General features: G+C 41.5%; 1 protein-coding gene and 1 long non-coding RNA gene across 4 annotated transcripts in view; one reads left to right on the forward strand and one right to left on the reverse strand.

Annotated features, from left to right (window-relative positions):
* The window catches only part of sbno2b (strawberry notch homolog 2b), a 48,842-nt gene that overhangs the window by 32,063 nt on the left and 1,610 nt on the right, over positions 1-15,169 (reverse strand). For all 3 annotated transcript variants that reach the window (XM_019896851.1, XM_019896850.1, XM_019896849.1), the window contains exons 2-3: positions 3,520-3,744; positions 3,351-3,430 (exon numbers count right to left, since the gene is read on the reverse strand). In XM_019896851.1, coding sequence (XP_019752410.1) covers positions 3,351-3,430; positions 3,520-3,627 — 188 coding nt within the window. In that variant the 5' untranslated portion in view covers positions 3,628-3,744. The remainder of the gene's footprint in view (positions 1-3,350; positions 3,431-3,519; positions 3,745-15,169) is intronic.
* On the forward strand, positions 1,083-14,919 carry LOC109532175 (uncharacterized). The gene is made up of 3 exons (XR_002171330.1): positions 1,083-2,598; positions 11,603-11,707; positions 14,452-14,919. It is a non-coding gene; the product is annotated as an uncharacterized LOC109532175 (long non-coding RNA).

A 15,169-nucleotide genomic window follows, 5' to 3' on the forward strand; every position in this document is an offset into this window, starting at 1 on the left:
ACATACCCGACCAGTGGATGATAAAAAAAAAAAAAAAACAAAAAACAGTTAAATATTGTGTATGTCACTCGTGGAAAAAGGTCGGCGCTGGCCAAACGTACCATTGAGTTGAAAAGCAACATTTGTCGATGAGGGATAAGCAACATACAAATGTCCTCGCATGCTTTCGCTTTCAAACAACTGATGGAAGAAAATAAATGGAAAAATGTTCGCAAATTGGAAATTTGCTTCCTGGCCCTCAAAGCCATCACATGACATAAGATATGGCAAATCGTACAGGTGCTTGGCAAGATAGTGCATAAGGCAACACAGATGTTTGACATGCAGTACTTCCAAGTTGTCCTCTGTCAGAGGCACAAAAAACATCTTTTCAACAATTCGCACAGTCCAAGTAGGGACTCGGTGTGCCCAAATTGCTAACAAATTCCACTTGGTTAATTGTGGTGCCCTTTGTGAAAGAGGCTGCAGTGTTAATGGCAGGATGGTGCAAACGTGTCAGTGTTTGTCGCTGGTTCTCAGCTTTCAAACAGGAAGTAACCTGTTGCTTTTCCCCGCTGGTTTCAATAGAAAGAAGTTAAAAAGCAACGCCCTGGCTTTGCTTCTCAACAGGAGGATAACCGCTGCATGGCACTGCGTTGTTGCACCACAGAAGAGTACATGCACATTGACTGGGTTGGTCGACGGCTCACCATGCTGTGGGGTTCAGTGTGAAAAGGGAACGACATTTCACTTAATCCTCACATTTTAGTGCAACGTGCACTAAAATGGTCAGACATGCTGAACCTGTTTGGTTGCTGGTAAATGAGTACACAAAGTGACTGGTCCGCTGTAGCTTTTCAGCATGTCCAGACACAAGGAAAATGCATGCTCAGAGCACTGTCCATTTTGATACTATTTCCCTTTATGGCGCTTTGGGAGTGCACCGCGACCAAACTGGCAGTGGCCCGGTGCCTTTTCCCCCTTGTTTGGACACCAAGTAGGCTGCAACTCTACTTTTATTGAGGGGGAGGAAGTGGAGGAGGAGGAGGAGACGATGAGCAAGAAAAATGGAATGGTTCATCCCATTAAAAAGGAACAGCAGGGCCTCTGGAGTTCTCCTCCATCGACTCCATACTATTTGGCGATCGCTTTAAGGTCTACTTCAAGGTTCTTTAAGTTTCGCCATGCTTTTTCATCCGCCGTGAACTCCATCTTGATAACTCGTGATGCTTATATCGATCTGTGCATTTTTGTCTCTCAAAATTAACTGAGAAAAAAAAAGGCGATGGCTCTAAACTCGTAACTTTCAAGCCCTTGTAAGTCAAGACACCGCTGCATTTACTGGGGATGTAAAGGCAATATCGCAATATCTTAAAATTACCACAATATCGCCGTTGTCATGTTACGATATTAAAAGCACCACTTCCGTAAATAGGCCAGGTCATTTTCCATTTGTGCAGTTCCAGTACCCTCTGGTGGTTAATTTATTAGTGCAGTTTAATTTGAATTAGGCATGTTTTGGCCACCGACGTATGTTTGTGCGGCGGTGTAATTTTGTCACATGGCACAAATAGGCCAATGTTTCTGATAGAATAAATTATTTTACTCCAAATATCGACTTAAATTACAAAATTTTGCTTTGAAAATGTTCACAGATGAGACTGTTGTGGACCTTTGAGGTACTATTGTTCGAAGAACACACGAAACTTTCAGTAACATTTAGTCTTGCTACATACTAAATTGCACAATAGCTTATGCAACATTCCTGACGTTTGCACTTGATTGGATATCTAGATTAACAATGTCGCCCGATATTAATTATGTAACTGTGAGGAGTCTCTTCCAGCTCGCGCAATTATGAAATGTGAAACCTGCATGCTATCAACAGGTTGCAATTATCCATAGAGTCTGGCTGCAGGCAGTGTCAACAAGTGAGAAGGGTATCCGGCATACCTTCCACCAAACAGAGGCTGTTACAAAACTTTGTTTTGTTAACAAAACTCTTTATAACGCAGTGTAAAAAGTTAGCATTTAGAATCACTATGGGTAAAAAAAAAAAACTAAACAAAACATTTCTAAATAGATTTTTCTATCGTTCTGTGAGATGATCTACTGCACTACACGATCCTTGAGTCAGCTATCTTTTATTTCTGTATTTTGTTTTTAAATCTTGTATTTGTAATCATGGAAAGCACAATTGAGTTACCTTGAATAGGAAATGCACTGTATAAATAAAGATGCCTTGCCTTACAGCGTACGGATGACTTTCAAGTCACCTGTGATAACAAGACGCTGCCACATGATCAGCAGAGTTGTGATGCGCTTGGAAAGAAGGCAGTGTGCACAGGCTCTCTTGCGCTCATGCACCTACATCCTTTGACAGTCACCTCTAATTCCGCTATGAGGTCATAAAGTCCAAAGACATTGTCAGATTAAAGACGGTCTCGGGCAAAACTTGGACACCTCCTGTGGCTTCCTGGAGTTGCTTGGATTTATGAACAGAGAGAAATGAAGCGACTAAATCAATTATCTCAAATTTAATTCGATTGTCTTGAGTTTAGACTTGGATCTGCGTCAAAATACGAAATCAAAATGAAATCCACGATGGCCAGTCAAAGAGTGAGTACAGTTTTGGGATGTTTTGTGTATGTGGTAAAGTCAAATAGCAAACTAAAAACAGTTATATATACCGTGTACAGAATCCATGTCCGTAAATCATGTTTTATTTGCTAGAAGGGGTTGTAGTTGCCACGGCAACAACAACATTCACAGAATGCTCACATTATATTGGTCAGTAGTGCCCACAGTCCGGCCAACAGTTGGCTTTTACTTTGTTGCATATTTGAAACCCCCCCCCCCCCAAAACAAAACTGGATTGCACTTCTTTCTTTCGACACATTTGCAGATTGTTTGTACAGACTGTTTGGAAAACACATTTCGTTTGAGAGGTGGAACAAAAATGGGCCGGTGCAGCAATGTGGAGACTATGGCAGCAATGTGGAGACTATGGCATAGAAACACTGTAGCATCCAGAGCCAAGATGTGTTTGTGGATTCAGCTAAAATTCGTGTGTGCTCATACTTGCGTCGTTAAGTTTTAATGATGACGACAAGTTTTAATGAAGGCCAACCTCCTGGGCCACTAAAATTATCTCATGGCACCTTATGGAGGTCTTGAACCAACTCCTCATAGATTATTAAAGGGGATATATTGTACATTTTCTCACAATTAAAGTGTTTCAAAAACAGGAAACATTAAAAAAAAAAATCACGTGACAAAATCAATCAATCAAGTGACAAAATGGGATGAATACGAGAAAAAAATTCTGCCATTGCTGCTGGTAAAAATTTTTTAAAAAAGGAACAACTTACTGGTTTCCAGATTGCATAGGGCAGTATCCAGCCTGCTGAGAGAAGGACCTCCAGGAGCCAGAAGAGGCAAAGAGGGAACTCTTATTAAAGAAAAAAAAAATAATAAAAAGAAGTTGAGGTACAGATACAACAGAAGATGAATAGGTGTATATAAGTTACTTTGCTATACCTCCATATTTGAGGAGGCTACAGAGAACAAGCTGGTGTCCAGCTGAGGGCCTTCTGGATGCAGGTAGTTCTCCCCGTCCATGGCCAGCGCGAAGGGGAGGTTGGGCATCAGACTGGAGTAGTAAACATGACCACGAGAGGATTTCTGCTATGGCCCAAACTGCCAATCCTTCTCCTGGCTGTGTCCCGGATCGTACCTCTAGCACGAAAAAAGACTCTCCATGACCTGCAAAAAGACAAAATTGAGGTTCTTATATGTCCGGCATTTTAGAACATTTAGGCTGATTCGCAGGATATCTTGTTTTGCGATAATATAATCACCAGAGGAAAAGTAGATTCACCAGAAAAAAGTTGTCTGAGTCAAGCTTTTTTATTTCTTTAGTAATAAGCACTTGAACATGAGTTAGTTTCACCAAAACAAGGTGTCTGACAAAAAAGGTGAAAAAAATTAATTTTTTTTTTTTTTTAAAAGACAGTACGGGTGTGAAAAAAGATGATTTCATACGTTTTTTTTTTTTTTTATGCTATGCGCAAATGAAATTCAAGGACGGTTCGATTTGAAAGTGCAACAATTTGGTGTGACTTCCACATTAATATATTTAGCATTTGTGAAACTTCAAACTATAAAACATCAAGATTGAGAAAAGGCGTTCGACTGCAAAATAATCTTTACAGTTTTACTACGAACAAATGTGCCGAGAGCAATGCTGACTCCTTGCGTGGCTCGAGTTGAATGTCTGTGGCTTTTTTAGATGCCCTTCCTTATTCACTCCCATGAACTACATCTTTTTCTCACAATCATGTCACATAATTTCAACTACAGAATGTGACGCATACTCTGTTTATACCATAAATATACATACTCCATTAGAGTGTCAGGTGCCTAAACGCGTCCCACCTTCAAAACGTTAGCATTTCTCTCCCCACTAATCGACGTGATTTACAAACCTGAATTTCACAAACAAGCTGGGTGAGACACTCTTTGGCATCTACCTGTTGGGAAAATGCACTTGACGAATACACACGTCGAAAGCCACTTAGTGGTTGGATTCCAGCCGCCAGATATAAACGTCCCCTGCAGGGAATCGGTTAACGAACTGTCATGCTCAAATTGCACTATGTAGCACAATGGACGAATGATTAGCGTATTTGCTTCAGAGTCGCGAGGTTCTGGGTTCAAAATCTTGGCTCAGTCCCTTATTGTGTGGAGATTACGTCCTCCCAAATTCCAGGAACACGCATGTTCGGTTCAGTGAAGATTCCCAATGCTTTGATTGTCTATATGTGCCCTATGAAGCGCTATAAATGGATACAAAGGATATCAAAGTTGGTATGCCCCTGTTCAAATGCCAGGTTTTCATCATTTTCAACACAGAGATAGCCATTTAACAACAAAAAAATTCAGTTCATACAATAATAATTGAATAAACATGAATAATTATGGACTAAACTGTGTCTGAAGTCAGAGCAGTCTTCTGGAGTAGGTTAAGAGTCACCTCTTTAAAAAAAACAAAAACAAAACAAAAAAACAGCCTGAAGCATAACGGACTCTTTTTGATCCTTCACAGCAATAACATCCCACAAATCTCTCCCCGTTTGACAGTTGAATCAATCCAATCTCGCCGTACTGCGCAATGTATGCTGTTTGGCGACCACTCCATCGCCACGGCCCTAATCAAGAGTGTAACTGTCCGCCCTCCCCCATATTGCTACCTTGCTTCACTCTTGCAACAGCGTGCTCTCTGCCGGGACATCAGCCAGGGTGTTCACTGGGGACAAAGCTAGGGTAATAAACCCTAATAGAGTTCACGAGAGTCGAAATAAGAGGGCCTTTGTCTGTCTTAGTGTGTATGCATGTGTGTGTGTGCACGAGAGAGACCCAATATGTTCACCGTGCACATAGGGAGGCCATTTTGCCAAAAAGGGAAAGAAGGTAACATACCTGAGCAACATTCACTTTTTTTTTTCTTTTCATCATTCATTGGAATACCGTTATGCAATATACAGACAAGTCCCGTCCATATTTCGGACATTGAAACAATTTTCAGCATTCCAGCTCTGTACACCACCACAATTGATTTGAAAGGAAACAATCACGATGTGCTTTAATGTGCAGATGCTGAGCTTTGATTTGAGGGTGAACGGTCTTGGAAGAGTACAACACATTTTATCAGCCCCCCCCAACTTTTTACCAGGAATTTTCAGAATATTGTCAGAATTTTATTTCTTTCTCTCTTTCTCTCTAAAATTGTACAGGATTTGCAAAGTTAAAAATTTGACTTTTTTTTGGGTGAATCTACGCCTGAATGTTCTGAACTGCTATTTAAATGCCGGAGTATTATGCAGGAAATTAGGCATATGACTTTATTTCAACTGCTTGTACAGTGGACATAAGGAGATGGCGATGCACCACTGTTCAAAAATTTTTGTGATGATAGAAACAGTCCAAGATAAATAATTTATGTGACCTATAACCTTTTACAAGCAAATGTTTTTTTTGCTGAGAATCTGTTTGAAAGGAAATGTTAATAAAAAAAAAAAAAAAAAAACAGACCGGCCAGTATTTAAAGTGCTTCTGATTAAACCCAAATAAATTTCAGATGCTCAAATAGTCATTTCTTGACATTTTGCTTTGAGAGGAGGCTTAAAGGTTTTTGTGCTAATGTAACAGATGCCAGTTTGCGATAAGGACCAGGGTGGCCCACAGATATAAAAATAAAAATCTGTGCATAATTAGTACCCATTGAAATACACATGGCGGCCCGGTAGTCCAGTGGTTAGCACGTCGACTTCACAGTGCAGAGGTGCCGGGTTCGAATCCAGCTCCGGCCTCCCTGTGTGGAGTTTGCATGTTCTCCCCGGGCCTGCGTGGGTTTTCTCCGGGTACTCCGGTTTCCTCCCACATTCCAAAAACATGCATGGTAGGCTGATTGAACACTCTAAATTGTCCGTAGGTGTGAGTGTGAGCATGGATGGTTCTTCGTCTCTGTGTGCCCTGCGATTGGCTGGCAACCAATTCAGGGTGTCCCCCGCCTACTGCCCGGAGACGGCTGGGATAGGCTCCAGCTCCCCCCGCGACCCTAGTGAGGATCAAGCGGTTCGGAAAATGAATGAATGAATGAAATACACATGGGGAAAAACAAATTAACCTGCCCCCAAATTCTTAAAAAAAAAACACGCATACATTGTGTAAACAGAGCTAGCAACGCGGTGGTAAAATCCATGGCATGGTTCTCTTTCCGTATGCTCACCACAATCCGGTGCGGATAATCAATATTGATCATTTTAAGACTGATCCCAGATATCCTCATCCCATAAACCCCCAACAGCTCCTGACCTCACGTTTGCGCATGCACGCACAGAGGAAGAGGGAGGTGGGGAGGAGTGTTATCAGTAGGAGGATGGGCGCTGGAGCCAGAGCGGATAGACTTAAAAAAGAAAAAAAGAAACATTAATAACTAAAACACGGCCACAGAGGCAGAGAGGACACAAGCAGCTCATTTACCCAAAAAGTAACAAGAACGTGATTCATTTTAGAACCTGCAAGGTTATTTTTTATTAAACGGAACGACGGAAACCAGTTCCACGTGTTATCTTTTAAATCTGTTTATGGCCACAGTTCTGTGTACCCCCATCCAACCTCCATCTCTCTCTTTCTCTCTCTGGGTGGCCTGAATCTAAGATACATTCAGGGAGATGAGGCTAAAAAGCTTTCTACACTGTAACACAAAGCACACACATTACCGACATAAATCACAGTCGCATTTGAGACCATTTGCTGCATTTGGTTTCTGCGTGTCAGATAGACAAAAGTTGCTTAAGCCACTTCCACGAGACGCATAACTGTTGGCTTTTATAGCAACCCAAAGTGTGCTTGGTGAGCAAATGTGGTTGCGCGCCGGTGGTCCGAGTGAGCGTGAAAGGCTGCCAGTTCAAAAGGAGATCAAGCAGGGGAAGTATGATTTCTTTAAGATGCTAAATCACGCTTCGCACTCACGAGGAACCTGTGTGTGTGTGTGTGTGTGTGTGTGTGTGTGTGTGTGTGTGTGTGTGTGTGTGTCGGTGTGTGCGTGTGTGTGATTAATCAGTCGATCATTACTGCAAATTAACTGATAGCACAGCTAACATTAGAGCCACAAGAAATTATCCCCGAAGGTCTGTGTCATTTCCTGAGAAATTAAGAACCAGAATTCTTCAATGTTCAAAGCCGCAAATAATTCCCCAAATGCAACTGCTTCCTCCTCGGTCTTAACTTCACACACATTCGGTTGAGTTTCATGAAAATTGAAACTCTGGTTCTTGTGTAATCCAGACAGACGGAGAAAGCGATGATGACAAAATGACCCCCTTTCGCGGGGGTAAAAATAAAAAAGCATGCTGTCTTCCTGCTGCGCCTGTAAAAAAGGCACCGCAAACGATTCACAATGTCCCAAAAAGACAAGGGTCCAAGCGCCAAACATTTAACACAAACAATAGTTGCCGTACAAGTCTAACTAATATGTTGCAGAAAAAAACAACAAAAAACTTTTCAACCACAATTTAGATGGGAGCTAACCATTTCATGGCGAGGGAGCAAGTGGTCCACATCTTCACCCTTTCTTGTCTAACAACGCAGGGACTCAAATTAGTACACAACATAGACATGAAGACGCTGGCTGAGTCTTACCGATTCTAAAGCAATGGGAACAAAAAAGAGTGGGGTTTTTTTCCATCTAAATACGTGGACCGTATTTTCCGCACTAAAAGGCGCACCTAAAAGCCTTCCAATTTTCTTAAAAACTCCCAGCGCGCCTTAAAATCCGATGTGCCTTGTGTATGGTTATTACGGTAATATGTCGACCCCCAAAATGGCTCCTTGCTCACGACATGCTTACAACGCAGAGTTCAAACTTAAGGCGATCGGGTGACGCAGTTGAACACGGAAATCGAGCAGCGGCAAGAGAGTTCAATGTTAACGAGTCAATGTTATAACTTGCTTTTGGTTAAGTGAACTGTGTCGCTGCTTTATTAAATAAGTTTGACTGACATCTGATCGTTCTGTTGGTGTTTCCTTGAGCGTAGCTCCATCTAGTGGATGCATTGTAGATTGCGTCTTATAATGCGGTGCGTCCAATATCTGAAAAAATTTACAAAATAGGCCATTCATTGAAGGTGTGCCTCATAATCCAGTGCGCCTTTTAGTGTGGAAAATACGGTAATTAATAAAGTGTACACGTGACTTCACAACAGCTTTACACGACAGCTGGCTCAGCGGCTTCTGTCACTTCCTTGCATCTTTCTTCACCGACAAAAACTATTTACTGCTCAACAAACCGGCCGTTCGTCTTCGAATCTGCGTGTCCGTCAGCATCGGCGGTAATCAGGTTAGAATTTATCAGGGACCCAGCTGTTTTCCTGCGCGGCAGCACGAGGGCCGTTAGCTGGTTATGATGGGCCCCGCACCCGCTGGATTCATTAGCTGCTTGTGATGAAATATTCATAAAAGGAACGAGTGACTTCCCAGGAAAACAGTGGGCTCTGTCGTGCAAAAAAAACAGTCTTCATTATTGACACAAAAGGCATGTATCTATTTGCCTCGGAGCCAACACTGCACGCATGAGCTATTAAGCAGAACATCCATCAGGCCATAGAGCAGGTGTGATCAAAAACTCATCCGTTCGCGGTTTAATAGTTACAAAATGAAAGTGGCCACAGATGAGCGTATCACACGGTGTACAATGAATAATTGATCACGGCCATCTCTTAAAACCGCTACAACTTATCCCCATTAGATTGTCATCAATTAGACCAAGTGGCTCTTATACCAGGGTGATGAATACCACGACGCTCGCAAACACACGGGGAAGGAGCGAGCTATTGCCGTGAGTCGGACCATTACGAGGGCTCATAATTCACCTCTGCTGGTAAATAAAACTATGGGGCAGGTGAACCGAGAGGGCTGTGGAGCCCCGGGTCAATAGAGAGACCGAGGGTGAAGGAGATAAGCAAATAAATGGTTTGCAGTCGATCAATGGTGTGTTCTTTACTTGTACAACAACTCTCCTTGCCCCCCCGCACAACATATAGATGAAAGACTTGCTGGATCAAAAGGGAGAGGCATCAAATTAGCGGCCACTTTGCTCCATTTTTGTTCCGCCCAGAAGGTAAACACAGGCCAGCCTCACTATGTTGAGCATTCTGCTTATGAGTTTACCAACAACATGAGAGTTTGCTTTATGGACAATACAAATGGACCCTTTCTCAATGCAGGGAAAGGAGAAATTTAGATGCACTTCCTGTAATTCTCTGGGGATGACTTTGGGGGGGGGGGGGCACTGATCGATTGGCCGGGATCTGCGCCGATATCCTTAATTTTGGGGGAGTCGGTGCAATTTCAATTCTCTCCGCCAATGTCCTCTTCTGCTGTGAGATGATGAATAGGCTTTTATTTTCAGTTGAGAGAACTTAAAACAACCCGTTTTGCATTGTTTTGCAACTACGGCTCAGTTTTTCACAATAAAACAAGATTGGAACATCGGCGGTATATGTTGCTGGTTATCAAGCAAAATCGGGATTGGCAACAACAGGTCAGGCTTATTAAAGATTGGGAATCGGTGATCAGCCAGAAAACTGCGAACGGCGCAACCCTTGTTGAATTCCAATTCCCAAGGAACCTCTGAAATTAAAGTTGTGTAATTCGGAACTCGATCAAAATCGATGGACTAAATAATAAGAATAATATTAATAATAATAAATTGCACAGGAATTCAGAGGTTTAACCATCCTCATGGTAGACATCAGCAAATATTGCAAAAAAGTCATTCCAATTGAATACAAAAATTGACAACAGCAAATTTTTGCTAAATCCATCCGATTTCCACAAAATGTGATTATTACACAACAAAATAATGAATGTTAATTGTAGGTATTCGTGTATGTGACTTTGAATATGTATGGCCTCACCTGGTGAGTGATGTGGGTGTCAAGAGTCATCCATCCATTTACTACCTCTTTGAAATGGAACCAATGCTGCTTGCATCACATTTTTGTAAGTTGTAACTAACATCTTGTGAAGGTTCCGTCTAACAGTGGCAAAATCTCAAGTTTTTACTTCCTGTTAGGCTGGTACGGCAACACATCGAAATATGGGCACGGTGGCAACCGGGACACTGCCGTTATTGACGTGTTGCCGCGTGACTCTTTCACAATGAGTGTGAAAGGGGCTTTAATCAGGCAAACAAAATCAATTCAGCTGCAAATGCTGTTGTCGCTAGCCACAATTTAGTGAAATTGACTGAAAACACTTGCATTGCCGGTCTAAACTTTAACTTGACATTTTCACTATTTAAGCCGCATAACTTACACTGAGGGTTAATGTTATGTCGAAAACAAAACATACTACGCCAAGTCAGCCGCGTTTTCTTATGCGGTTAGCCTCCGAGGCCAGGAACGGAATCACCCTCTGTATATTTAATACTTTAAAACATACTTAATATATTGCCCATAAAGTTAATAGAAGGCGCTACAGCCGTAGATTCTGTCTAATGTGATTACTGGCTAAGGGAAATCGGATGCTCTGGAATGGATTGTGTCCCACCTCAGAGGAGTCAATGTGCTGCAAAATGCACACGCATGAATCCAGTTATCTTTGTTGGGGTGTAATGTCAATAGCGTTAAAATGTCGGCAAAATGCATTTTTTTCCACTTGAGCGAATGACACTACAGTCAATACAGTCATATTGAGATGACTACAAGATGCATTTGAAATGCAAATTATGGAAATGTGGCTGGCCTGAAACACGTGTAATTATAAACGCGGGACTCTTCCATTACCATCAGAAGAAGGACTGGAATTTCATGATTCTGTTTTACATGTTTTTTGGAATACAAATGATTGTGTGATCATAAGTTTCCACTGGCGATATTGTGAAATTGTAAAACCACTTAAGATGCATGTCTCATCAGACATTTCATTTCATTTTTCATTTCACATCTCTACCCCGCTGCTACCCCACAATTTCCATCCTCTGCCATTCATCTCTGTGGAGCCTGCTGAGCTATTACGAGCCTATTTTTATCCCGTCCCTTCCCTCTTGTTGTTCCAGGCGTGTCGTGCTGGTTGTTGCCTCTCATCCCAGGTGACGATGACACCTTCACAGGGTTTGCCGTTTGCTCCCCATACCATCTTTTCACGCCTCTCATCTGTGAGTGTGTTTTTTTTTCCAGGGCCTCCTTCTCAACACTACTAGCATAGCAACAGAGTTAATTCCCCTGCTGTGGAATTCATGACTAGGTCAGTAGTTCTCAAACTGTTTACACCTAGAATTGCCTCAAAAAAATATTGATCTCTCCAAGTACCACCATAATGACCCAAATTATAATACAGTAGTGGTTTGTTTTTCAAAAACGAAACAGTGGTTTTATGAGTAAAATGTAAACTTAATATTATTGTCAGCATACTCTTACACCAGGCACAGTTTGACCATTAAGTCTACGCTTCAATATTAGTAAAATTTAAAAATATATATATATATTTAAATATCGATTCAATGAAAAGTTATTGCTCATGAAAGTTCAATACAAATTGTAACAAAGCACAAATGTTTGGTTACTGTACTTCATACAACTGAATTGTACTTAAAAAAAAAAAAAAGATCATTAGCCTAACAACATAACTGACCAATTTATTATCTTAGTGTCAGAACTTAAGTGTCAAAATGTCAACCAAAAAATACCAATGTATGGTAATTGTTCATATTTCCAGGTTGCCCCTGAACAGTATATATAGAGTGTATCTCTATATATAGGTTATTCTTGAATATTTTGTCACTGACAACACTTCAGAACATTTTAACAGTAATAGAATGAAAACGAATGTCAACGTCAATAGTTCATTTGCAAGTCGATTTACATTGTAGGCCCATAAATGTTCTACTTGTGGCCTGAAAATTTCAAGTTAGGGGCCACTCTGCTGTGAGTCCAAAATGTTTAAAAATTGTGGTTCAGGTCATGGCAATCGACAACGATCGACTCAAGGCAACAGGACAATTTCTGTTTGTTGAATTTGTTGGGTTTTTTTTTTTTTCCATAGAAGTGTACCACATATGGAAAAGGGGAAAGATGTGATGATATGAATAGAACAAATTTCTGAACTAAATAGAATGAAATTGACATGCTTTCTTTCTTTGTTTTTTGTTTTACATGCAAAACAACTAGCTACGTAAAAGTCATATTTTCTGGGTCTTAAAAACACAGACAGAATTAAGATGATAAGTAGGAAATAGCTACTGAAATTCATCACGTTACATCATGAGCCGGTACTGTTTCTGAGAGGGTCACGTGTCAGCACTCACCGCAACTTGCCTCATTGTCCCCCATTCAAAAAGGCCTCATGTCAAACCCTGTAACTGCGACAAAAGAATCAATCTGCACTGTAGAATATGAGCAGTCAAATAATTGTTTAAAATGACCACTAGATTCTCCAAATGTAGTGTTCCAACATGGGTGGGAGGTGCTCAAATTTGGAATCATACCGAGATCAGCTGAGTAGACAGCGGCCATGTCACCGCTGCTTCTTTGGTCGTCTCCTTGCTGCACTAATTTATTGACGAAAGCAAACAAATGTCGACATGGGATGTCAATGTGTGCTGAATCGCATCCTGTCATCTAAATTTGACACAATCCAAACACAGACGGACTAATAATCTAGGAATGATCTCATTATTCTGTTTTGTATTGTGAGAATAACACACAGCAGGAGTGGGGGTTGGGGGTGGGTGAAAATTCTCCAGGGTAAGACATCATCATAAATGGGCTTGACAGATGTCTGTCTGTGCTACTTAGGCAGGCTAAATTCTCATCATTCCCAACAACGCACAGATGCGCCCTCAGGTAGATGCGGAATGAGCGTGAACCTAAGAATTGTCAAAACAAACAAACCAAAAAAAATTTACTCTCAAAATTGATCAACATGAGTGTCTTGACCACTTCCCACTATGACAAAAAAAAAAAAAAAAAAAAAAAAAAAAAAACTTTTGACTTGAATTACATCTCAATGAAGGTGTGCAAGTGTATGGAGGCATCTCATTTCCAAGATAGTCCAATGGCCCATCAGCGGAACAATTTGGGATTCAACCAAGAATGTTCTGAGAAAAAAAAAAGTGCCTCAAACATCAACAGCACAAACAAATATTGAAGCAAAACTCGTGAGATCATTTAAAGCAAGGGTGGGCAAGTTTTTGTGCTCGGGTCAAATGGATATTTCCGGTTTTAGGGGTATACGGTTACTGCGTTGCTGTTCACTGTACTATTATTTTCAATGTAGACACGTATTAATTTACGTGCTAATGTGCTGTTCGTAGCAGGTTCCTCTCCGCTTTAATGTGGTCAATGTTAAATGAGCTGTCACTTGCATCGCGCTTTTCTACCTCGGTTACTTAAAACACTTCACATGGTTCCCTAGTTCACCTACTGATTGATGATGGAGAAACTGGGGGTTTAGTGCCTTGCTCAAGGACGCTTCGACATGGTCGCAATGGCCTCCCCACCCAGGTTCCAGCCAGAACCCTGTGAAAACTGGACGATACGCCAAAACACTTTTTTAGGTGTTTGGCGATGCAAAATTAGCTTAGCAAATAGCATTCTCTCTCTCACTCTCTCTTTCTCCCTCCCCTTTAATGATATTGGTGCTTCATTATTAGAAGTGTATCTACTACATTGTTCAGCCCGAGGATGCAGTCTGCAACATACACACCAAACATGGCAAACAACAGTGCTATTTTATGGCTCAACTTCTAAAGAGGACTGCAAATAAATCTGTCGTTTCCCTTCCTCTTGAATACACGAGGGGGTGATAACCGAGGCATAGGAACACACTGTTCACTTATCCACCCAAATAGATGCAATATTAATCAAGAATTTCCTTTGTGGATGACTCATTGCTGTTTCTTCACAGAAGGATCTTGACACTTTTGTTCCCAGGAATGCTTGAATGATACACGGTGAGCGGCAGCAGAGAGTCGGGACATTCTAAAATGCCATTGTAAAGACCACTTTGTTTCCCCCAAAACATTGGGACTTCATTTTCCAACAACAACCACCGGTTCTTTCACACTTTTGAACCCCACCCCCCCCCAAAAAAATTCCGGATCTGCTTGATTACATATGAGTTTCCATGAAAGCGGGGATGCATTTCCAACCGCCTTTTTACACTGATCCACATTTGTTTCACCCTCCCTCTAATCAACCCACAGGCCATTCATGAGATTTATCTCTCCTAACAACTGGCTGACGTGGGGAGGAGAGTGAAGCCTGAATCACAGAAGGAGAAAGGGGGGCATGGCCAAACCTGACCTCTGGATCTTTGCTCTTGGACATAATCCCACAACGGATTGTTTTGCATAAAAGTGAGATCCAAAACAAACAGACGTGTTTCCTGTGGATTCTCTTTGCGCAATGAACATCATTTGAAGATAAAATTTGGCTTCACACAATCAGGGTTTTCAACAGCTTTAAACAAGTCCATACACTTACCAGCCACGCCAAATTGGAACCTGGCTGTTTTGTACAAGTTCCGGTGCCCACAGACCGCAGTGATTATTTTGTCCTTCACTGTTTGCATGTTTTACCTGCCGTGTATGTGCCGTGCTAAGTACATTGTCACGTTCGGTATG

This window comes from Hippocampus comes, unplaced genomic scaffold (genome assembly GCF_001891065.2).
Source record: "Hippocampus comes isolate QL1 unplaced genomic scaffold, H_comes_QL1_v1.1 scaffold22, whole genome shotgun sequence".
Classification (NCBI taxonomy): Eukaryota; Metazoa; Chordata; class Actinopteri; order Syngnathiformes; family Syngnathidae; genus Hippocampus; species Hippocampus comes.